The sequence below is a fragment of the Rhamphochromis sp. 'chilingali' genome (genome assembly GCF_963969265.1).
Source record: "Rhamphochromis sp. 'chilingali' genome assembly, chromosome: 7".
Lineage (NCBI taxonomy): Eukaryota > Metazoa > Chordata > Actinopteri > Cichliformes > Cichlidae > Rhamphochromis > Rhamphochromis sp. 'chilingali'.
Window position 1 is genome coordinate 8,776,213 of NC_137934.1, and position 25,486 is coordinate 8,801,698.

At 40.7% G+C, this 25,486-nt stretch overlaps 1 protein-coding gene across 1 annotated transcript; it reads left to right on the plus strand.

Annotated features, from left to right (window-relative positions):
- The first annotated feature begins 897 nt into the window (after nucleotides 1-897).
- On the plus strand, nucleotides 898-24,234 carry nampt1 (nicotinamide phosphoribosyltransferase 1). The gene is made up of 11 exons (XM_080887099.1): nucleotides 898-1,054; nucleotides 8,613-8,769; nucleotides 11,090-11,193; nucleotides 12,357-12,485; nucleotides 17,516-17,674; nucleotides 17,972-18,108; nucleotides 19,655-19,880; nucleotides 19,994-20,113; nucleotides 20,189-20,329; nucleotides 20,492-20,626; nucleotides 20,839-24,234. Exons 1-11 carry the CDS (start codon nucleotides 1,001-1,003, stop codon nucleotides 20,950-20,952), a joined length of 1,476 nt encoding a protein of 491 aa, XP_080743225.1. The 5' UTR covers nucleotides 898-1,000; the 3' UTR covers nucleotides 20,953-24,234.
- Nucleotides 24,235-25,486: the final 1,252 nt, after the last annotated feature.

Here is a 25,486-nt window from a genome sequence, read left to right on the forward strand (position 1 = left end):
AATGAAATTAATATTTGAAATACCTCAAGACCTACTGGTGAGACATCATTAACCCATGAATGAGTTTTTATGGTTTCTTATAACCTCGAACAGCTGTACAGCAAAGTGATAAAAGGGGTCAATTAAACTAAAAAGAGCTCATATCAGCCTATAGGGAGAATAAAGTTCAAGTGAAAAAAAAAAAGACAAAAGGTGGGAAAAGAGCAGGTCCAACACATTTTTTGATATCAAGATAAATCGGAAAAAAAATGTGTTTCTACCTTTGTATCATCTTCTAAAAACATAACAAAACAATCTGTACGTTAGTGATATCTAGACCTATTCAGAAGATTAAAAATAATGAGCATCTACCTAATAAGGGGAATAAATCAATCATCTTCTGAAACCAGACTTCTGTGTACAGTTAATGTGCTGTTGTGATTTCCACATCACTACAGAGGTACTCTAGGTGTTTTCACTCACTTTTGCTTCTTCACGTTAAATGTGCATGGTTTTCGTCACTATCCAACATTGACCTGCCTTTTTACTTTCACCTGTTGAAGGTGAGACAACTTTAACCATTACTATTCTTACAGGTGAAAGAACCTAGTATGTGATGTTCTGTACACTGGGTGAATGAATTAAAATATTTTGACGTGCAGGGTCTTTAATTAAGATTTACTCGAATTCCTACAATAAATCAATCGATAAATCAAGCAACGGTGCAGGTCCAAAAGCTTATGTTGGAGCTGTATTTGATGGCCAATACTGCCCTCATCTGCTCAGCTTGAGAACTGCATGTAAGAGCGCCCAACGCGCAATAAAGCCGAGTGATTCCGGATATACACGACGAACGTCGGAGTTTCGGTGTGACGTATGCGCCCGCCCCCGAGTCCCCGCCCCTTCCCCCGCCCGTTCTCTATGCCCCTTCCAGGCTACACACAAGGCTGGAGAGTCTCCGGCAGCACGGCGCGTAACACAACCTACTGACAGCTGCGACTCACAACCAAGGAGGGAAAAGATGGAGCACAGAGACACCGACTTCAACATATTGCTAGCGACCGATTCATACAAGGTACGGTACCCGTGATGGTCTCGGGCGAACGAGGCATTAGGTGAAGGGAGAGTCGTTAAGAGTGAAAATTGACAAAGTCAAGGTGGTTTCATCATCAGTCCCAAGGCCATCACACTGTTCTGTGTGGCCGGTATCCATCGGTTCACCGCAGGCCAAATTAGTTGGGGGAGGGAGAAGAGGGCTGGTACAACAGAGACGGTGTACCACATTCACAATGCAGGCATCCTTTTTTCCCCCTAGATTTCATGTAAGATCGCTATTACCATACCAGTCCCCCCCTCGGATTGCTAGTCATAATGGTCCGCAGCTAGCTGAGTTAGCTAGCTAGCGCATAGGGAGCGCAAGAGAGAGATGAAGGGTATTGATATTTTTAAAAAAGCTAGTATTAGCCCCTAGCTAGCAAGTGCTGTATGAACTGCACATGGGCAAAAGCTCAGTCACACTAGCTCGACGTCGTGTTAGCCACTATAGGGCTAGCTCGCACCACTCATAATGCAATTCATAACTTACGAGAAAACGAAAGTTAAAAAGGAATCACAAGGCAGCTAGACTTTCAAAGCGGGTTTAAGATGTTTGGCAGTGGGTAAGGGTTGTAAGTGTTTATACACTGGCTAACGACAAGAAACAACCCGCTGATAACCAGCAATATAAACAGAGGACAAATGATCTTAGAGTATTGTTTAAGCTCACGTAGCAAGTGGTTGCCTGGACGGCTGCCAGGTCAACTGCCACATGACACCATTCAGCAATTCGGTGATGCTGATGATAGGAAAGAAAGTCAGAAATGACAGGAGAGGGGAGTATGGGGCTACCAGCAGAGGCAGGAAGCCCAAGTACCTCGACTAAAACCTAGGCTCAGACTGAGCTGTACACCAGCTGAATGAATGAAAAAAAACTTGGTAATGTAGTCTAATGATACAAACTAACATCTTAAATGTATGTGTACATGGATGTACTTTCATTGTGTTTCATTGTGTTATCACTAATGTTAGTGTGGTTTAATTTGCCTACAACATCTCTTAAGTGTGCTGTTCAGTTATACTTCAATATTTCATGTTCTGTACCCATATATATCAGCTGCATTGCCATATCATAATTTTTTTTTACTAAGGAAATAAAAAACAAAATCTTCACTTAAATACCTGCAAAATCTCCCGTCGGTGTGTAATGCACAGTCACACCTTACCTTTCATTTCATCCAAATGAGTGGTTTTGGTTTCATTTCATTGTTTCATTACAGTTTAACTTTCACTATAGAAAAAAATGAAAGTAAACGTATACCTGATTCTAGAAGTATTGCTCATTGGGATTATTGATGAACAGCCAGCACCACTGCTGACTGGTGTTAAGTGGATGTATATGTATATTATATAGTGTGGGTGTTTTTGTTTTGTTTTTTATGAGCAGAAACATCCCTTTGGAAGAGGTGGCAGTTTCATGTTGAGTGGTTTCTATAAAGTCTTAGCTTTCTGGCACCTCCTTTCATTTTAAACTAAGTCTAAAGTATCTGGATTGACTACCTTAATAAAGGGCATATGTAGTTAACCCCTTTATGAGACATCTACAGGGAAACTCAGTCTAGAGTATCGGATATTTCCTGATGCAACAATTACATAAAGTCCATTAAATCCTCCCACAGAGCTCATATTTCATTGACCCGACTTTATTCAAGTTATTAGAAAACAAAAAGTAGATTTCAAACAAAGACCCAGCATTTTCTGCTCCGCTTCACCACAATGTCAAATATCAGAATACAGCCGACACACATTTTCATTCACAGAAAACAGTTTTTCCTTGTAACTTAAGAAAGCTCACAAAGAGCTGCATAATATAAAATAGAAGAAGGCTACAGATGTTTTTGTTAGGTAGCAACAAAGTGTGCTCAAAGTAAAGCACAGCATTGTGTTAGAAGTCGTGTTTTCAGTCAAGTAGTGATAGTTAAAGCCCAGGGAGAAGCAGCAAATGCCTGACAAATGACAGTACAGATAAATGTCTCCTCACTGCAGCGCAGGCAAGTTTTACTTGTGTTGCAACACCTGTCACCCAGCTTTACTTTGTATGTGTAGCTTGGCCGTGCATGACCAAAGGGAAAGGTTAATTCAAAGAAATGCTCGCTGGTCTCTCAGAACAACTGAAGGCACACACAGGACATAAAAACAAACTCCACCTGAGCACCTTTGTGTTTTGTGTGCTTGAATTCAAAAGCAAACTCTCTGTCCCAAAGGCACGCTGGCCTATTGTCTGGAAGCATGCATTCAAAAAATCTCTGCTTGTTTGACAGGGAGGAGTTATATTGTGTTCTATTATTAGCACAGATTTTTAAAGAAAAGCCACATTAGTTTGTCACCATGTGACCACATTTGCATATTACACTCTTCTGACCCTTAAATCCAGAGTGAATGGTGGTGAGAAAGTAAGCAGGGATCCAGGGTCTTACATTAAAGTATCTGGGGTTTCATTTTAGCACTTCTTTCTTCTTTTTTTAATGCATCCCCTTGCTCTTATTTTGAAAGTTCGGGTCCTACTGTCCGGCTTAACCCGGCACTTCCTGCTTCATATTTCCTAATCAGAATTGTTGATACCTTTCACCTGGTTCTCCAGCGTGTCTTGATTGGACAGACCAACTGCATGTGTTGTTTGCGTCTTTGAAAACTGGCTGCAAGCTGAAAAGCCACTTCAACAGAGAACTGTTTCACGTGCCACTACGGAGAGGTGATCAAGCCCAGTGTTGCAGAGTTGGATTTTATCTTTGGAACCAGACTAACTGAACTGTCAGTATGTGTTGTTCCATTATTTGTCTTTGAATTGAACTCTTAACTTCAGGTAATGGGACAGTGCCCTGCATGTACTGCATTTCACGCGTGGTGATGATGGAAAAGGTTGTGGTAATAGATTTAAGGAACTTTTGTGAAACGTCCAAGCGTTTTCACAAGGCTGCCTTCATCATCTCCTTCCCAGTCTCTCGAAAGAGCAAAGGAGGAATTACTTGATGTTTATAGATGGCAACTTGTGTGTGAGAAAATTACTGACATTGCATTAACTTTCTGCGCTGTCATAGACGATAAGCGTCAGTGTATGTTTGGTGTTTTTGATTTTAATTATCCTGGAATCATTGCACCCTCAGTTAGCTCAGTATCATCAGAGTTTTAAAGGAGGAAGGAAGGAAAAAGAGGAAGCAGATAACAAACCCCAAACCTTACTTCAGTTGCGTTTGTGTCTGATCAGTTTTTTCAGTACAAAACCCAGACTGAATGAGCTTGTCATTGTATAATGAGTACTCAAAATATCATATCCTCAAATTTATGAACCTAGAGCCTGCTTACCAGTTATTCATATATGAAAATAGTAAGATTTACTTAACAAACATCTCCTTAGAGTTAAGAGGTACTGATAAGTGATGGCACTCTGTGGTTTTACCACTACATGCACCTCCTTCCATTACTGATACTGTTACTGTAAAACTGAATTGTGTAACTCAGTTGTTGGTCTTGTTTGTCGTAATTAGGTTCATGTTACAATAGATGGATGTTTTATAATCAAATATTCATGCGTGTCCTCTGCTGACATTTAATAATATTGGACGTACTGCTTGTGCTTTGAAACTCTGATTAGTTTTGCCATTCTAAAGCATTGGTTGTGTGTTTGTGTGTGTATACAGTGGGTGCCAATGAATATGTACACACGTGGTTGCACTCAGTGTCATGTTAAGTGTCTTGACTCTATTTTGAGTCCTCGAAAGCCCAGAGGAAAGGACACATATGGGGGTCAGAGTAACTGAGTGGTTCATTGACATTTATCTCATCTATACTCAATGTGGGTGTCAAGTAGTTTTGTATCTTACTGTATATTTAATGTCTTGATGCATGCGGAGTAATCCGGGTAAGGAACGCCCGAAAAGTTGATTCTCTTCTTCTGGATGTAGCGTTTTCAGTGGGAGAAACATTTTGTCCGAGTGACATCTTCAGTCTCAGCTGACTGCAGGTTTCCCCAAACTTTTAAAGAGTGTATTAGCATATTGACTGAAACTAGCCCAATGAATGAACAATGGGCTGTGAGGTCAGTTCTTGACCTTTTATATGGATATTGTCATGACCATTGATCAACAACCACTGATCAATAGCCACGAGTATCATTCACAGAGAGTTGGGGAATGGCTGCAATCACGGCGTTGTAAGATGGCGAAAGATGTTCAGAGATAGCCTTTCTCTTTTCACGTAAATGGCCTCCTTGACTCCGCGGTCAAACCAGCGTTCCTCCCTGTCCAGGATGTGTACATCCTCATCACTGAAAGAGTGGCCACTGGCCTGTAGGTGTGAATAGATTGTAGAGTCCTGGCCTGACGAATTAGCTCTTCTGTGTTGCCAGATCTCCAAAAGTTGATTCTGTTCATCTGGACGTAGCGTTTTCTGGGAAAAATGTTTCGTCACTCATCCAAGTGACTTCTTCAGTCTCACCTGGCATCTGTTGCCAGATGTTGTTTGGTCGTGGTCATGACCCTTTGCATATTAATGATCAAGATAAAGAACCACCAAACTTGGAAAAAGTGGGAGTCAAACTGGAAATGGAGAACATTCTTTTAGAGTTTCAGTAATGCTTATCAAGTAGTTAGTGTTTTCAGGAAAGTCAGCGTACAAACTGCACGCAAGCTGTTAGTGACCAAAACCATCGCAAGGTGTTTTTTTTTTTTTGTTTTTTTTGCAGCGCTGTAAACTCCTTTGTGAATCAATTTCACATCCTAGCGAAAGCAGACGGCCTACTGCAACCACTTGCCAACCTGTCAGCAATCAAACTTTCCCTAGCAACTGAAGGCTACCACTGAGTCTGCACTGTCTATGAGTTTTTGTGACTGGGCCTTAGCAATCAGTTTCATAGCAACAACTCGCCAACTGGTCATTGAGTACTTATTTTTCCTTGGTGACTAGTGTTTACCAAGGCGATCACCAGCCAGTCTCTAGGTATGTTTGATCAGAGTCTAATGTCTAACAATAATAAATGACTCTTGCTTGTACTGTGACTTGTACTTTGACTGTGTACACATTAGGTTCTCATGTGACACATGATGAGGCAGGAATATAATTTCTAAATGTAAGTGCACTTCAGTTGTGGTAGGAGCGTTGCTGGTAGGAGTTAAACCTTTAGTGCACTCTAGAAATCCATTAGCTCATTTAGGGATTTAATTAATGACTGATGGCTACCACTGACTATGTATCGTCTCCTTTTTGTGAGACTGTATCATATGGGTATGATAGTAGAGTCTGTTATTGAAACATGTCTGGACTTGCCTTAAGCTGTTGACTTGATTGCAGACACTGGGGATTCAATTTTCACTAGAAGTGCACATAAAGCTCCAAACAACCGTTTTATAGAGAAAATGTGTATGTGTGAGAGACAAATTCGACTTCTTTCTCCCTGAATGTAATTTTTTTTTTTTTTAATGCATGACATTGAAACACTTTTACGAACTGAAATGTTTCATGCAATCAGATAAGTTGTGAAAATGTGTTTATTTGGTAAGAAGTTATTGATTCTATGGGATTTCTTCATTTCTGTGGAAGATAAGTTGTTGTTTTTTTTCAGTTTGAAAATGCTGCAATTTTCCTTTGAAATCCCATCGACGCCCTGAAATCAAGCAGGGTGTTGGTCATTATGCGTTGGTCCAAATTCCCTGTACACTAAATATTTTGCACAATCTTAAAACACATTGAGATAAAATCAGTTCCTTCGAATGGTGGGCTTGTGCAGTATTGTACAGTGCAAAATGTACAAGATACATTGTGAAACTGGGCTACAGTACAGGCCCATTGCCTCTTGACACTAATGATAAAATCTAGATGAGTCATTTTGCACTGGTGGCATTAGAGCTGGGCGATATGAGATTTTTTCATATCACGATATGTTTTTTTCATTTCAGGCGATAACGATATCTATCACGATATAAGCCAAATAACTATATTTGTAAGATTTAAATGTGCCGTTGCTCACAAGTAAAATGTGAAATAATCAGCAGCTTGTTTTTAAATATTTATTTCCCATAAGTTCAACAGGGTAGATGTACTTAAGGAACATGAGACTTTTTCAGATAAATAAAGGCAAATATTGCAAACTACACAAAAGGCAGCCGCTAAAGCGTTTAAGTTTCAAAATAGAACAAATGAAACAGACTAAATTGTCAATTCCACTTAGAAACAAAATATTAATTCTAAAAATAAATCTTAGTTTGTTTTACAGAAGAACAGACAAAACTGACTAACTTTTGTCAATATCAAATAAACTGAGAACTAAAAGGAAATTCTCAATCTCTCCTTGTTGTATAGCTTAGCTTTTCAAACAGTTTTAACAGTTACTTTAGTCTGACAAAAGCCGAATGACGAATTAGCGCTTCCAGTCAGAGACTGAGGCTACGTCCACACGTACACGGGTATTTTTGAAAACGGAGATTTTCCCTTTTCGTTTTAAAAAATAATCCCGTTCACACGTAAAGGCAGAAATGAAGGAAAACGCTGCTATGAACATGCCAAAGCAGCAGGTGGCGCTAGATTCCTAACCGTGCAGAAATGTTGGCCAATCAGAAGTCTAGAAGCCTCGGTGGGAAAAAGTAAACAAAGCTGCGGCATAGAAGCAGAACCGAGTCGTATGTGTGGAGGGACAGTAACTGTGTGTATATGTAAGCATTTAAACACTGCAGAGAGTAGAATTAACAGTAACAGTATTGTAGAAATTCATTTCACCGAAACAATAACGTGGCGCACAGTGTGACGCATGCACCAGTTTATTGTATTTCCAGACTTGCTTTCGGCACAATTTACAGTGCACGCTACTCTGTTTTTTGTCAGACTTGAAATAGCCGAAATACCTTCAAACTACGGAATTTCTATGGCTCTTCCGTTCGACAATCTCTCCGGCATTGGAACCATCATCGGTTTTCTCTTCGGTCATGCTCGGTTGATTTTTCTAGTCGGCACACTCATTTCCTCCATTATGCGCTGGCTGCTTCCCAAACAAACACACGTGCGGCTTGGCACTTGTGCTGTACGTAGCAAGTCACGCGACGTGACGCTGCGGCTGTGATTGGTTCAGCTCTGCGCTACTGAATTTGGATCGGCTGACCTTTTTTTTTTTTTTTTTTTTTTTTTTTTTTTTAAAAGAGGACAAGAGCGGCGAGGTCTATCGCGATAGCTTAATTTCTCTATCGAGTAAAAGTTATATCGCGATACATATCGTTATCGTTCTATCGCCCAGCTCTAGGTGGCATGTTAACACATGCATACTAAATAAAAAATAAAGTAGTTAGTGATCACGTTTGGATGGGGTTTGACTCAACTTAGAAGTGAGTACACCTTCACCAATGTATTTCAGACTGAAATAAGATAAATTGGAGATGTTGTCTTAGTGTTCCTGGATCCAGAAATTTATTCATGCATGGTGTCTAGGGAATTTTCAGCTGTGGCAGAGGTATGCGGTATCAGACTGCTCTTGTTTTAGTTTTCTCCTAACCCGGTTAAACTGGTTAGTCATTGTTTATGGCCAGTCTAATTTGTCTTGTGCTCTGTTTTGGCAGGTAACGCATTATAAACAGTACCCCCCCAACACGAGTAAAGTGTACTCTTACTTCGAGTGCCGCGAGAAGAGGACAGACCCCAGCAAAAACAGAAAAGTCAAATATGACAAAACTGTCTTTTATGGCCTACAGTACATCCTGCACAAATATCTAAAAGGTAAGTTTGCCTTTTGTTTAAGTAAAAGCTCTGTAGCCAGACTAAACAAGTCAACATGACCTTGCAACTAAGTCCAAGCTTCTCAATGGCAAATAAACACAGATGGGAGGGAGTCTGGTCACATGCAGCCACCGCGTTGTGATATTTGCGTAAATAGAAGTGCTTCCAGTCCACTTAAATTAAATAAGGGTAACAGTTCAATACTTAAATCACACAACCAAGACATGGAAGCAAGCTGTGCACATGATGTTATGGTTCTAGTGCTGTGAATGCAGTTTACACAACCGCTATTTTGCTGTGGTCCAGCAAGCCTCAGTCTCTAGTCAGGCGAAAGATTTTTACTGGTTAATAAAAAAAAATTACCGTATTTCCCGGACTACAAAGCGCACCTGAATATTAGCCGCACAAGCTAAAATCAGGGGAAAATCCTGTTTTGTACATACATTAGCCGCACCTGACCAAAAGCCGCAGGTGTTTCAATGTTGACTTATCATATGTAAGAGAATATGCACAAAGGGAATTGTCAGGAAAGAGATGGCTGTTTGGAGACACCCCTTTTATTAATATTTTGAAAAACAAGTTATGGGTACATATTTGCACATGTAGTACATAACAGTAACCTACAGCACACCAGAAAAATAGATTCGGACTACCTTTTAGGCTCAGGTGCAGTGACACGGCTTTAACAAGAAGAAAAGTCAGTCATTCACCACCATCTTTCTCTTCCTCCTGCGCACTAAAACCACCAAAGTCCTCTTCTCCAGTGTCCGATACAAACAGGCTCAGGATGGCTTCGTCATCCACTCTCCGCTTCTCTCCTTCGTTGTCACTTTCAAAACCAAAGAAATCCTCATTGTCAGTGTCGGAGTCCTCCTCTCCATCATGCAGCAGTCCAGCCGGACGGACATGTGACTAACATACCACTCTTGAACCCCAATCCTTCCGCCAGGCAACGTAGTGCCGTACAACAGCGGAACAAACAAAACAAATCGTCTTACGATATGACAAAAATCATGGACAATCCATAGAAAAGCCGCACCTGACTAAAAGCCGCAGGGTTCAAAGCTTGTGCAAAAAGTAGCAGCTTATAGCCCGACAATTACGGTAAGTGTAGCTGAAAAAGTCGACATCCAGACTTTGGAGGGCCTTTTATAGTACTTGATTGGTCCCTGTGGGAGCACTCTATTGTTTTGGCCTTCCCTCTACAGGGCAAGGTCAGCATACAGGGAAAGTTGCAGAGCAGTGTGCCTAAGGCTTTTCAAAGTCATTGCTTTGCTGAAGGACACTTCAGCAGGGCAGGTGGTTTCTATCGAGTCCTGGAGCAACAGTTCTTTTATTCATTCGAAAAACAGCAAGGCTGCAGCGTGCTGCTTCACATTGATTAGGCCGTACAAAACAAACATACCACAAAAGAATCCAGGTTGGGAAAGAAATGAGAAAACAAGACCAGCCTGAAATAAGCCCAAAACACTTTATGCCCTAATTAACTCAAGATGATTAACGCTGACGCTCACGTCCTGAGAGGCAAAAGAGAGGGCAAGAGAGAGTGTCGAAAGAATCTCCCTCATGTCTGTTAAGCGGATTTCATGGTGTGGTAACAGAGGTGTGGAGAGAGTGCAACGGATAACAGAGAACAGAGACGGAGAGGACAAAAGCACAGCTGCTCTTTCGCTGTCCGAGGGAGAAAAGCTGGCTCGGCAGAGCATCGCTCGGAGCACAGCGATTAGGCCATCTACCAGCGATGCATCCTCGATCCTCTAACAGAATTGATTTCATGAGCAAGTGAAAGTTAAAAAAAAAACAGACCCTCTGTTTACCCAAAGCTACAAGAAAACCTCACCATTCAGAGAATTTAACCCGATAATGCATTGTTGAAAGAGGGTTACATTAAAGTAGCTTAGTATAAAATCTAGAAACAAAAGAAAGCAGCTAGCTCCACTTACACTTCATGATTTTATAAATATCGATAAAAATGATTGCACACACATGTAACACTTTTTTTTATTTCTCAGACTGTCAGACCTTTCTTTTGCATTTCCTAATAAACCACAGTATCCCCTTAGAGATCCTTTCCCATCTGTGGTATGCTGTGTTTCATAGTTTCCATGAACTAGAAACTAGTCAGACTTGAAATGAGACAAGGATGTAGTTTGTGTCACATGTTTTCCAAACAAAGATGCCTTCTCAGCAGCTTCAAACTTGATTATCGTGGTGGACAGTAGAGAAGCACACCAGTGCTGCGGTGTTTGTTTCACCAACCTCTTTGTCTGTACTGTCTCCCGCTTCCTCCTTTATTCCCCACCTACTTCCTGCTCTCCAGGAAAAGTAGTGACTCCAGAGAAGATTCAAGAGGCGAAGGAGGTCTACAGGGAACACTTCCAGGATGATGTTTTTAATGAGAAGGGGTGGACTTATATTTTGGAGGTAAGAGATTACTGAAAGATTTTTGTCTTTTTTCCTATATGATACATTTTTATAGGTATATTTGTAGACAGGTTTCCTAAACAATACAGAGTGTTTCAGGAAATGGTTTATTAAGGAAAAAATTGTGTGTACATGTAAACAAGCACATCGTAATGTTACCACATGAAACGCTGTGGTGTTGATGTGTCGCACATCAGAGAAGCTAGAGGTCACCAGGAGATTTGGTGTGTTGCTAGAAAACTGTTTTAAGGCATTTTTTTTTTTTTTTTTTTTTTTTTTTTTTTTTTTATAATTAAAAACTGATTGTTTAAAAAAATCATTACTAAAAAGGATGCCACTATCAGATGCTCGTTTGCAGCAGTACAGACACAAAACTGTCATGGCCTCCTCCGTTTGACACATATCACAGTACCAGACCAACAGGAACACACACTCAGCCCCTCCCCCTCACTAGCAGCACTATATGAGGAATTCTGAGGGGTCAGTAAAGCATCAGTTTCAACAACATTAGTTAATTTGAATGGTATATGTTAGCCTTAGCCATCTAACTATTAGCAATTATTAGTTAGTCAAAGTAGTGGCTACGGCTAATAATAAAATAATATCGTTAACGTTGTTGCTAGGAAACAAACATTTTAATCTTCTGTGTTTGTAATATTAATACATGGTTCATTTCACTGGATAATGTATTATTTGTGTGTAGAAGATGTTAGGTTTAACAGACGCAAAGAAAAGTCTAAAGTCTACTAACAAATAAACAAAAATAGTAAGAACCTACTTTAAAGATTCCACTCTAACTGCAATTAAAATATAGTGCTGAGCCAAGTACAGCACAACCTCAGGCAACCAAAAATACAGTTTTTTTGCTTTTGTTTTTTCTGATAGAAATGTGTACCTTACTGTTATGTCCTCGATGGAATTTGTTGGGGTTTTTTTTTCTTTTTTGTTTGTTTGTTCTATTTAAACTGAAATATGCAAATCTAATCGACAATTTAAAACTATGGAAATGAACATAATACTTCCCTTTAATTTACTTTTCCTTCCAAGTAAATGGCTTACCTCTGAAAATCTTTTGCTATAGCTTAGATATAAATCTGTTAATATATCCAGGAAGGTGATGCTGGTAACCTTATATATTTGTGTGCATTTCTTTGTGTTTACAGAAATACAACGGACACCTGCCCATTGAAATCAAGGCGGTGCCAGAGGGGAGTGTCATTCCTCGAGGCAATGTTTTGTTCACAGTGGAGAGCACAGACCCCGAATGCTACTGGCTCACTAACTGGGTGGAGGTACGTTTGGTTCATGGACACGGGTCAGGGTGGGATCTGAGAGGGCCCTGACATGACATGTTTTATTCATTTATGGATTTGAGGTGTACTTTTTATGTGTAATCTATAACAAAAAAACAGAATTTTGACTGTTGTTTAAATCTGTCTTGTGGGGTTCTGTTGCTTTTCAGTGTAATGCTAAATCACAGGAGAACCCCTTCACAGTGTAACTACTGGAAGAGCTCTATCAAGTTAAAAGCCCTCGTAAATTTCATACCCCTGTGCCCTCAAATAGCAGTGAAATGTTTTATGTGCTCATCACATTGCTACTAAAACTACATTGCTAGGCTTAGCGATACCATTTAATGGTTATTTGATAATTAATAGAAGAAGGAAGACATTAGCAACGTTTAGGTCCCATTTATTACAATAGAGAGGTAATAGTTTTATAAAAGCCATAAACAATTTAGTTTGGCAGCATGCCCTGTGACACTTCATGATTTCTTAAATCTCACTGAGTTGCAATTCTGCCATAGTTCATAGCTTAATACCCACTTGGAGACATACTTGTGTTACAACTGCAGCAAAAGTATAGTGTAGAGATTTCATTGAGTAGTCAAAGAATGTAGTAGTAATAGGCTCATATGGTCATTGTTGTACACTTACACTTCTTTGACGCCAAAAAAAGAAGTGTAAATTGAGTTTTGTATGCTGCAGACTGAAACAGCTCAGTGGTTCTGAAAAATACACTTAATCGCTTCTTTGTTGAGAGCACGGTGAAAATATTGATACCACTTTGGTGGCTCCGTAAAAGGCATGCAAAAGCCACCTACCAGCCCATTTTAAACTCCTTAACTACAACATAATGCGTGATCCCTTTTATTTAAAGGTCAGGGTGAGGAGCTGGCTCCACTCGAGACTATACAAGACTGCCATGAACTGATATGCTGCACATCAACAGAATAACCTGAGCATATACTGTTAATGTGATTATTTATATCTTCAAAACAAATCTACCAATGTCAGATATATGGTGTCTAGTTCAGTTAGAGCTAGCTGGATAGCCAGGCCTGCATCACTTTTGAGTATTATTGCTTTGTATATTTACAGAATTTATTGCTGTCCAAAATGAACATGACTTTTTGCTTCATGACTTAGTATCATGGAACTATGGTCACTTAGTATTTTATCTAGTAGTATTGTTAGCAAGAAAGCTAAAGTTAGCCTTGGGGCATTAATGTGGAAATTATTGATTTGTTGTCTTACTGTATTGATTGTAGTGCATATATGAATATATGTCTGTATCTAACCCATCTCCTCTTCAACGGGTTCGACTAATTTCAACTAATCTTTGCACAGACATCGTCACATATGCTGCTATTATGTTTGTAAAAAATGGTAATTGTATTTAATTTTTATATTTCAAGTTATATTCTCTGATTACGTTTATGTACATCGCATATACGTAACTAAACGGTCACCAAAATTTGTGCCTGTGGTGTTGAGTCAACACTAAATACAGGATGGAGATTTTCAAAAAGCTGATGAAGTTAAAGTTATTGGTTAGCCCTAGTTATAGCTAGGTGGCTAGCAAGCTATTGCTAGGTTTTTTTTAGATTAGATTATTTTTTGCTACTAAAAAAGATGATTGGGAGGGGGCTGTTGTGACCCTCAGAAGTAAAGCATGGCGCCTGTAGGTGTTGAATACCCCACTGCTGTAGTTTTCCCAGTGTTTGTCACTCATCTGATTAGATGAGATTCATTGTATAAAAACTTAACCTAATATTAGTTATCGTATAGCTAATAGCAGTATTGCTAGTTTGCAAATGTAGCAGCTGGCTAGATCATCTTAGCTTACTCCCTGGCTAAAGTTGTTTCTGGCAAAATGCTATCTTGTCTTTCTGTTCAGTGTTTGTTGGCGGTGAAAGCTTGTTGATTTGCGGACTCCGTTCATTAGCTAATGTTAGCAGGTCATCGACTTTCCCAAAGTCAGTGAAGAAGCTTTTAAATAGCAGGGAAGATCTAGTTTTTTGAGATTATATCATATTTGATTTTGTCTTGTAATGATGTCATATTTTACCTTTGTTCACAGCCAGACTACCTGTGCTTTTCCTGATTCTACTATTTGTTCTACGATGATCTAATTAGCTTTAGTTTTATTTTTTACTACACAGACGAATGATGTCACTATTTCCATCTAACAAATAAGCATATTTAGCAAATGTCTTGTAACCATACTGTAGGTTTCACAAATAATTCACATAAAATTCCAGAGAAAGTTAAGTAGATTTGAGTGACTTTATTCTGGTAGTTTGAGTACTGCATTTTTACACTGAGCTGATCCACAGTGTGACTCTGAGATCAGGATTATCATGAACTTAATGCTGCATGAACAGGCTGTCCTCAATGACTCGGCGGAACAAGCACTTTCTTGCACTTCACTTTCACTTTCTGTTCTTCTGACTGCTGTCGTGTCTTGTGCTGGTTTTTTTTTCACCATGTCAAACCAGTTCATAAATATCACGTTTGACTGCTCCTACAAATGAATCACGCCGTGATTAATCAGAAACGGCATTCTTTTGTTTGTCTGTTGATGCAAAAAACCTTTTTATAATCTATATGCACACACTTACCAGCATATTAGTATGTTCAGAAAGTCTAATGTATCCTGAAAGTGGTCTGCGTTTGGAGCTATTATGTGACGCGCGCACTCTCGACTCTGTAATGGCATAGTACTTTGAGGTCACCTACAGCCAAGAGCACTGTGACGACACGTCCACAAACCCATTTATACACACACTTGGTAAGTTTCTCTGGTTGATTTAAATACACACATAAACAGACACACATGGGGGTCGTTCTTCATGGCTGTGAAGTAAAATTAGCCACAGACTGGTGTCCTTGAGCTGCGTCACTAGGTCATACTCTATTTATCTCTTTCCCTTTCACTCTTGCTGTCCCTTCTTGTTTCGATTTTCTCATTTTCTTCTTTGTCACATCATTTTTTCCCCTTTCTTCTCTATTGCTTTCTTGTCCTTTTTATTTATTTATTTTTTGCCATTGCCTTCCCCATTCTCATCCTGCTCTGTGGTTCCTTATCGCCGTCCATTTTGTTCTGGGACATTGACAGAGTAGTTGTGTTGTTGTTGTGTGTAGGGTGTGCATTCCTTCTTAGTGTTGCTCTTACTGCCCCTCCATTTTACCGTGGCAGCAGGTATCCTTTACAAACTGTCGCCTGACAATGATAGAAAAATTGCAGTGTAACAATGCTTACACTGTACTTAATCTTTTACCACACAAATGTAGAATTGGTTATAACTACTACATGCCCATGCTACAGTGTTGTTTGATCTGTTTGTGCAGCTGGCAAACCGATACTCTTAATCACACTGAAAAAAGATGGCGTTTGTATGATTAAAAACAGGCATTTTAGCACCCCGCTAGGTGTGTATCATTTGGCTTTTGTAGATAAAAATGACATAAGATGCTTTTATAAGGTATAATATGTGTATAAAGGCTCAAAACAGGGTGATTAAGCCTGTTGCCATGCAACACAATGTCATCTTGACATCATAAAATCCCATGCGTAACTCAACTTTTCTAAGATATAAATTAGATGTTACTGTTGTGAAATAAAAAAATGATACAGTTCTTTTAAACAGTGTTATTAGTGCATAAATGCTACCAGTGGGTCATTTTAACCTGTTCCTTCTAGGCAACAAAAGGACATGATAATGTGTGATATAAATAAGAACTTTCAGTGGCCTGTGCAAAGTTTGGTTGCTCAACTGCTTATAGTCGAGGAGGAGTTTGCGGACAAGGAAACAAACAGGCACATGCGCGTTTTTGTTTTATTGTAAGAAATTTACAGCTCAAGCTTTATGTGTACCTCTATGAAGACATGCGTTCCAGAGGTGGAGAGTGGGGATATTTTGGTCTTCCTGAAACCCCTACAAGAGCTATTTAAGTGCTGAGACTCGTTTTAAAGGTTAAGGCTGGCATTAGCATTAAAGGACAGGGTCGGGGGCTAAATGTCAGTGAATGTCCTCGCAGAGATAGCCTTACAAATGCATGTCTGTGTGCGTACACATGGACTTTGGACTTTCTTTGGCAGTCACATGAGTCCATATTATGGAATTATAATTAGGCTGGGGATGCATGTGACCTGCTCAGTGTTATAAGGTAGAAACACACCGCATAGTGTTAGGAGGCACAAAGAGTGTGAGCTAGGTAAACAGAGAATTTTTATAGCCTTAGTTATATTTAGAGTTTTAGTCTTGCTTGGTGTGTTTATCTGCTGTTAATAAGGTTCAGCCTACATAGCATAGTACTTGGTTGTCATTCCTAACATGAAATGTTTAAATCGCAGTAAGCGGTTACATAGTGTTAGTTTAGCGCTCTTGTTCATAATCCTCTTGTCACCATATTCCACAGGTTTCTCTTTCTATCAAACTTTTTCTGCATCATCTGTTCTTACCGCAGCTTAAATCTGATGATTGCTTTGACAAAATGGATTTTGAATTTACAAGGAGGAGAGCTTTAGAAAGCGAGGGCAAAACACTGACTGGCAGATCTTCACAGAATCACGCTCTATGCTTCAGACTGCAGGAACTATGTATTCCTAAAATTTCCCAGGTGGTGGAGAGTACAGATAAGCCACTTGTTTTCATATTAAAGTCATTGACTGTGGTCCAGAGTTGACATGAAGCAACAAGGAATGTGCTTTTCCCAGAGTTTGTCTTTGGTGAATGAGCAGGCCGCTGTGATCCCTCTGAGCCTGTTAGTTTGGGGTTTTAGTACCATTTAAATATTGGGAAAGCAGAAGAATTGGGCCAGACATTCACCGGTCTGTTGCCTGCAGGGGAAAAAAAACTTGACTATGCTTGCTTTTTTCTTTTTTGCTTACCATTAACTGTTATGAATATTTAGTCCGATAACCTGCTTGTTTGCTATAATAAATGCACATGGAAAAACTTAGAGCATAATGACACCCTGAACAATTTATAAATATCCAGTAAAGTGAACTGAACTCTCCTTTCTTTCTCCGTCAGACCATCCTGGTTCAGATCTGGTATCCCATCACTGTGGCGACCAACTCTAGAGAGCAAAAGAAGATCCTTGCCAAGTACCTCTTAGAGACTTCGGGGAATTTGGAGGGGCTGGAGTATAAACTACATGACTTCGGCTACAGAGGCGTGTCCTCACAAGAGGTATGGAGAAAGCTAAAGGATTTAAATCTGGTTAATTTAAGGACAAGGACAATAAAGCTCATCAGAGATTTCAAAAACAAAGAAAATTAAGACTTGGTCTAGTCCACATTTTGCTCTCCCTTGCAAACGCAAGGTTTGAACAGGAGGTGGGCGGGGCTTCTCTGCTCAAAGCCATCAAAGAGCATCTGCAATTGCAAATCTATAAATGAGAAAATAAGGGGAAACATTATTTCCACTTTAAGGTTGTTTACAGCACTTCAAGGTCCCTAACCCCCACCCTATCCTCTTTATTCACAGACTGCTGGCATAGGAGCCTCCGCCCATCTGGTCAACTTCAAGGGCACAGACACGGTCGCTGGCATCGGAGTCATTAAGAAGTACTATGGCACCAAGGACCCTGTGCCAGGCTTCTCAGTGCCCGCTGCCGAGCACAGGTACACACACGCTTTACTTTACTGGCCTTATTTATTTAGTGTTAATCTGTAAAGGACTTTATGTTCCTGCTTAGAGATGGAATATTTGTCTGTGCAGTGTACCGTTCTGAGCTGTGTTTTATTGCAGATACGACCGCACAGTTTAGAGATTTACTTCCAGACTCCATGTAATGACGGGTGTCTGAGAAACACTGCTTTCAAGGGACTCCCAAGATTTACACAAACTTTAAGCAGCTCATGCAGGTTGCTAAATTACTGCACACAGTTTTAATTATCTGCATTTAGGCCACACATTCACCTGTTCTCTTGGAAAATCTCAGCTGTCTTCATCTGTATTGCTGCTTTTGATGAAATGGTGCACAGTTTGGCCAAGAGCCCACTCTGAAATCCAGCTTTTCATCCACAGAGAAGGAAACTCTCTTCAAATAACACCTAATTATGTGCCAAAGCTGTTGATGTAGAGATGTTTGTCAGCCAGAGTGAATATTTATTCAACATTTGGCTCATGATGGTGTTAATTTTCTCTCCTGACTTGTGCTTGGTCACCCTCGCAGTCATTATCTGGTTCGTCTATTTCATTCGGTGAATGGTGCTGTAATTAGCTGGAAGTGAGAGTTTTGATTGGCTGCTGCCCCGGCGCACATCTCTCTCCATTTATCCTGCTTACAGACACCTCTCCCTTTCTGTTTCGCTCTCATGCGCGCACACACAGCAGCTTCCTACTGGCCGCCAGCGCTGTTACTGCTGCACCAGCGCACCCTTCTTCCCCATACCAGTGCATTGTGGGATAGTGGCTGGAGTTGTTATAGCAACTGTTATGCAATGGCCTCCCTCCTGAAATCGGTTTCGTTTCTACCTCCTCGGTGGGAGGAGTCGCAGTGATATTCCAGAGGAAAAGGGAGGGTTGATTTTTTTTTTTTTTTTTTTTTTTTTTTTTTTAAGAGAAAAGGTGTGTCACCCTTAGTTTGAAGAAATCAGTGCCAGCAGTGTGTGCACACTGCACACGTTTCATGTATTGGGGTTGTGCCAAGAAGCTCAGGAGCTGCAGCGCATTAAACTAAAATTATCTTCAGGGCCAAGTTGGATTCTGGAACAACACAATGGAGAGAGCACCAAATCCTTAAAACAAAGCAACATGATCATTACAAGCATCTGCTGTCCAAGACCTAATAAGCCTAAAGTCCAGATCTTCATATTTTTCTGCACTTTTCCATTTACCTTACCTTATTATCATGGTGCGTGATGCATTAACATTAATATTTGATGTATTCATCAGGAGCTCTGTGTGGGTTCTATCACCTTTTTCTCCTTGTCTGACTCTACACTGGTGATGCTAGGCGATGCAGAAGAACGCCAGCATCAGAAGTACACACAGCTGTTGTACAGTACCTGTAAGATCATATTTGGGCTCGTCTTAGACTAAAACCTGGAGTGCAGCGCCCTCTTCTGGACACTCTGGGACATTATCACTCAATCACTGTGTTTGGTCTTTCCTGTCTACTCTTCTTCAGATGTATATTTAATAGCTCTGCCATTCTCTCTGCAGTACCATCACAGCGTGGGGGAAAGACCATGAAAAAGATGCCTTCGAGCACATCATCAAGCAGTTTCCCAGCGTGCCTGTGTCCATAGTCAGCGACAGCTACGACATCTACAACGCCTGCGAGAAGATTTGGGGAGAAGACCTGCGGGCGCTGATCGAGATGCGCAGCGCAGACGCCCCGCTCGTCGTTCGACCAGACTCAGGAAACCCGCTCGATACGGTTTTGAAGGTGCGGTCACACAAACGGCTTTACTTTCATTTATAGTCTTTAACCCAGCCAGGAAACTCAACTTTTCCTCTCTGTACCTCCTCCTCCATCCTCTCTTCTTTGACTGTTTACAGGTTTTGGAGATTCTAGGGAAGAAGTTTGCACCAAAGGAGAACTCTAAAGGGTTCAAGGTTCTCCCTCCTTACATTAGAGTCATACAAGGAGATGGAGTGGATATCAACACACTGCAAGAGGTACAGGCACATGGCGCCAGCTGTTCAAAGTTTGAAGGCAGCAGCAAGGTTTGATTGTGTGTATTTGTTTCCCAGATTGTGGAGGGAATGAAGCAACACAGATGGTCCATTGAGAACATTACCTTCGGGTCCGGAGGGGCTCTGCTGCAGAAACTGACCAGAGATCTGCTCAACTGCTCATTCAAATGCAGCTACGTGGTCACTAACGGACTAGGGGTGAGGACCGGGTGAATGGGTCTACATTTGTTAGGTGGCTTTGTAGCTGTTTAAGTGCACTTTCTGGAAATCTTTATTTATTCAGCCATGATCCCAGGCAGACTTTTCAGGGATGTCCTTTCTGTTTCAGTGTGACATAGATCTTTTTGTGCTGTATCTCAGGTGAACGTGTTCAAGGATCCGGTGGCAGATCCCAACAAGAGGTCGAAGAAAGGTCGTCTGTCTCTACACCGGACCCAGAGCGGAGACTTTGTCACTCTGGAGGAGGGCAAGGGCGATCTGGAGGAGTATGGCGTGGTGAGTTCACACCACGTGGTGAGAGTGAATGAATAGTGGCATTGTAAAGCGCTTTGGGTGCCTTGAAAAGCGCTATATAAATCCAATCCATTATTATTATTATAAACCCTTTTCTTTACTCAATTGTTTTGATTGTTCACATGTAATTTGATTTCATACGAACACTGCCGTTCTCACTTTTTTTGTTGTTTTGTCTTTACTCTTTCCTCCAGGACCTGTTGCACACTGTCTTTCGTAATGGGAAGATTGTGAAGATGTACACATTTGACGAAGTCAGAGACAATGCTAAGCTCAAAGAGAGCGAGCTTGAAGAGCTGCTGCACTGAGTGCAGTCCTGCTAATCCCCACATAATATCCAAACCCCCCACCCTCCAAAAAAATATCCTTTTCCTTTCAATCTTTCACCTGTAGGCTTCCATTGTCACCCTAGAGAATGGAGGTAGTGTGCACTGTTGATAGACCCCACTTTTTAAGCCTGAGAATCCCTCAGTATGTCCCTATAAACTCCAGATTTCCTTAAAATTCCTGAATTTTCACCCTCTGTTCTCCAGCCGAGTGGGGAAGCTTTAAAAACGCCTCAGATCAGTGACAAAGCCCTTTAGAGTCGGGGGGTGGGGGTGGGAGTCGGGAACAGAAGGAAAATGTGTTGTTGTGAGCAAAAGAAAAAGATGTGAGAGAAGTTGTGATTGTGATGTTAGAACATTCAAATCCTTGTGCTACTGCCCTAAGTTGATCACCAGCGCGTTGCACTGATAGGCCGGCTACATTGCAGCTTAATGAATATGTCCGGCTGCTGGTAGGAGGCGTGGCGACAGACCTTTTCCCGTGACGCCACACGCGCGAGGGCGCTTGAGATGATTGTAGGTTTTTTGAATGAGCATTTCGACGGCCACGTGCCGAATGCACCTGAGATGAGTGAGAAAGAACCTGGCGGAAGCCACACCCACACGAGTTAACATTCTCCATGTATCCTGTACAGAACTGTTTAGAAAAAAAATACATGTCTGAATCTACTTAGCGTTGTCTTTTATGTGAAGCAAGAAAACGATCACGGTATATCACAATGCACCGATTACACTTGGACTTAAGGAAAAATCATGAACCAAGCGTTCATGGAGCACGAGTAATGAAAGGTTAATTTCCTCCACAGTTCTTGCTTTTTAATAGTTACAATTAATAAATAAACAAAACGAATTACAGTAGGCCAATATTTAAGTCAAGTACTCCCACTGTCCCACCACAAAATTATTGGTGCATCTCTGGAGGTATATCTGATCATTTACTTACTGTTATGTTGCCCACAGCGCGTTCCCATCATGAAGGTTTGATCTACAATCCAAATCACACCACAAAAATCACAAATGGAGGAAGACGGAGTTTAATAAATCACTTTTTTTTTTTTCTTTGTAATTCTTATTGATTTTTCAGATTCAGGTTTGATTACATTCAAATAATCATTCAGTAATAGACATTTAAATCGATCGGAAATTAAAAAGGCCCAGAGATTAGATGGTTCCCACTGAACTTTAACGAGTGGGGTTTTTTGGACTAGGTCTTCATGATGGTGAATGGCCACTCTTTGCTGTTAATCAGACCAAGAGTTGATGTGAAAAAAATATACATTGCAGAAATCGTCTTCACTGGAATGAAGAGGACAAAATCCTTATGTGTTTCTGAAAGATGACGTGCATATATGTGGCGCCTTGGCTGAGATGTTTGTTCGGTGTTGGTTCTGATGTCTTTGTGTGTGTGAATGTGAGTGAGTGTGTGTGTGTGGGGGGGTGAGAGAGACGTTTTCTTCCTTTAAACGACTGTGTGCTATTCCTTTTTCTGCAAATGTGCTTGTTTGTCGTGGGAATAAAACAACATTCTTCCCGGCCTTTTATTCTGAAAGGAGACGTTGTGACAGTCTAGTGGAGAGTTAGTTTAACTTTTTGGCAAACAAGAGGTTTATAAATGAAAAAATTAAAAAAGCGAGAGTACTTTCTGACACTAACATGCACCAGCTATGCATTGGTAGTCGGTGGAGCATAGTTGCTGGTCAGAGAAGCATTTCCCCTTAGTATCACTGCCTTAACTTTTGAAGGGGAGGAATGGTTTGGATTTATTGCCCTGGTGTAAATGGGGGTTTCGCTTGCTAATGCCTTTCGGAGTTGATCAACTTTCCATTCAGAGCATCTTAGCCAGATTGTGGTGGGTGTCATTTCCTGAGTTGGCCTTTTTCAGAGTGAAGGGATTTTTCTAGTAGAGCGCTAGGAGCTGGTGACATCACAGGACAAAGAGAGTTGCGTTTTTTTTTGTTTTTTTTTTTAATAGCAGTCGCCAAGTTGTGAAAGTACCAGAGTGACTTATCTCAGTACAGTCCACAGGAGATAAATCCTTTGGTGCTCCTCATAATTCACGTAGCGCCACCAAAAGGATTACATTTGAAGCTCTCGGGTTTGTGGATTGCCATTTGTGATTCCTTCCACGGGGTTGATTTAGTCGTAATCACATGACACTGTAATCGTGAGCGTTGCTGGTAATTCAGGCTCAAAGGCACTCTCACAGAGCTGCTGCCCCGGCTGTAGGCTGTCTTGTTTAAACTTTAAAGCCTCCAGGTGGTAATTTGTTCCCGCTCTTCAGACACTCAGCTGCTTCACATTCATAACTTCACACGCTACGCCCTCTGGGAGCTCCACAGAGCTGCAGCAGCCTCACCAGAGCTATTAGAGCATCAGCGACCTCCTTTTTTTTTTTTTTTTTTTTTTTTCTTTCTTTCTTTCTTTCTTTCTTTCTTAAAGGTTCCCTCACAGACACTGACCCTGCTCTCCCCCCCCCCCCCCAATGTAACCAACCTTGATAACGCCTGTGATGTCACCAACTCCCATTCCTCTCCACTGGCTCAGAGCCATCGCGCTCAAACACAGACAAGCTGAGCGAACCACACACTGATACAACATCGGACCGTTATTCAATCTTCCTGTTTTGTTTTGTTTTTTTCCTTCTTCCCGCTGCTGTTATCCGTGAGGTCATGTCATCCAGCAAGTAATGAACCTGTAGTCCTTTTACATTCAGTAAAATTTTCATTTTACTATTTTGATACTGTCTCGGTTCTTACCTCAGAGAGATATTATTTTGTATGACAAAGGAAAAAAACAAACAAAACCAATAATATGCCAGAAATCTAGCGGTAAATATCCTTATTTACAACTGATGCGGCCATGCTGCCTTCTCACTTGTACATAAAAACAAGTAGTTTGACTGAAAGTGGAGAGGGCAAGTTAGGGGAGACGACCACACTTGATGAAATTATTATTTTTGTCAAAACGATCATTTTTGTACCAACAGAAGAATATCCAAAACTGCTTGACAGACCTAGCAGTGCGACTGTCGAGCTTTTAGCTTCTGTTTGTGTGGGCGTGTGGTCCGGTGGGAGTGCTCTGTGTGCGCGTGTAATGAATGAAAGTGTTTGTGGATACTATTTTTTTTCCCTCTCTCTGTTGTTGTTGTTTTACTTGTATGTATATGTTGATTGTTCCAAATTCTCTCCCAGCACAAATGATATTTTAACTAACATAACATGCTATGTTGTCAACAATACATTGATTAAAGATGCCACCCTGTCAGTTTGAAGTGCTTCATTTATCGCGCCTCCTTTTTGTTTTTCCATTGATAGCGTTGGCCTTTCCAACAAGTGCCTCCGAAACGACTTAACAGCCCTAATGCAGAGACCGCTGGGAGGCTGTGTGAAATGTACATTGAAAACACAAAGTCGTGAATATGGAATCTTACAGAGCCGCTTTTGATTCACAGAAGAACACAGAAAACACATCTCATGTTTAAAAATGAGCAAATATACCATTTTAGGAAAAGTATTGGCTCGTCACATTCACTGAATTTGATGGCAGCGTTACAAAATACTTGCGACACGGCCATGTTTACTGCTGTGTAACGACAGTCTGGGAACTGAAGAGACCAGCTGCTGGAATTCTGGGAGAGGAATGTTTTCCAATTCTTGTTTGAAGGCTTCAGCTGGTGAGAAGTCTGGACTGCAGGCAGGCCAATTCAGCACCCGGACTCTTCTACTATGAAGCCATGCTGTTGTAATTGATCCAGTATGCAGTTTAACATTGCTTTGTTAAAATGTGTGAGGCCTGCCCTGAAAAACATGTATGGTTGGGAGCATATGTTCCTCTTGAACCTGTATATACATTTCAAATTAATGGTAGATGTGCAGGCTGTTAATTCCACAGGCACTAATGGACCCCAATACCAACAGAGATGCAGGCTTACGAGCTGGATGGTCCTTCTGTACTCCAGAGGATGTGGCGTTCATGTTCTCCAAAAAGAATTTCAAATTTCAATTATCTGACCACAGGGGAGTTTTCCACTTTGCTTCAATCCATTTTAAACGAGCTTTGGCCCAGAGAAGACGCCAGTGTTTCTGGATCACATTCACATATGGCTTCTTCTTTGCATGCTAGAGGCTTAACCTGTGTTAATAAACAGTGATTTCTGGAAGTGTTCCTGAGCCCATGCAGTGATCTAAAGGACAGAATCATGTCATATTTTTAATGCTGGGCTTCCTGAAGCCCCAGAGATTGCAGGTATCCAGTACTGATTTCTGGCCTTGTCCCCTCTGCATAGAGATGTCTTCAGAGTCTCTCAATCTTTTTAATCTTTTTCAAAATTTACTTACTCTTCCAGCCTTAGTATAAATAGTGAAATTTCTCAGTTTAAATATTTGATGTTTTCTGTGTTATACTGTGAATAAACTGTTGGTTAATGGGATTTGCGAATCAGTGCATTCTATTTTCATTTACATCTTACACAGCATCCCCACTGTTTTGAAATTAATGATAAAGCCTTAGATATTTT

Bases quoted from the DNA above. Each gene is read 5' to 3' on its own strand.
- nampt1 (XM_080887099.1), top strand. From the start codon at position 1,001: ATGGAGCACAGAGACACCGACTTCAACATATTGCTAGCGACCGATTCA. The intron at 1,055-8,612 runs GTACGGTACCCG...CTGTTTTGGCAG, and splicing joins TAGCGACCGATTCATACAAG to GTAACGCATTATAAACAGTA. The intron at 11,194-12,356 runs GTAAGAGATTAC...TTGTGTTTACAG, and splicing joins GGTGGACTTATATTTTGGAG to AAATACAACGGACACCTGCC.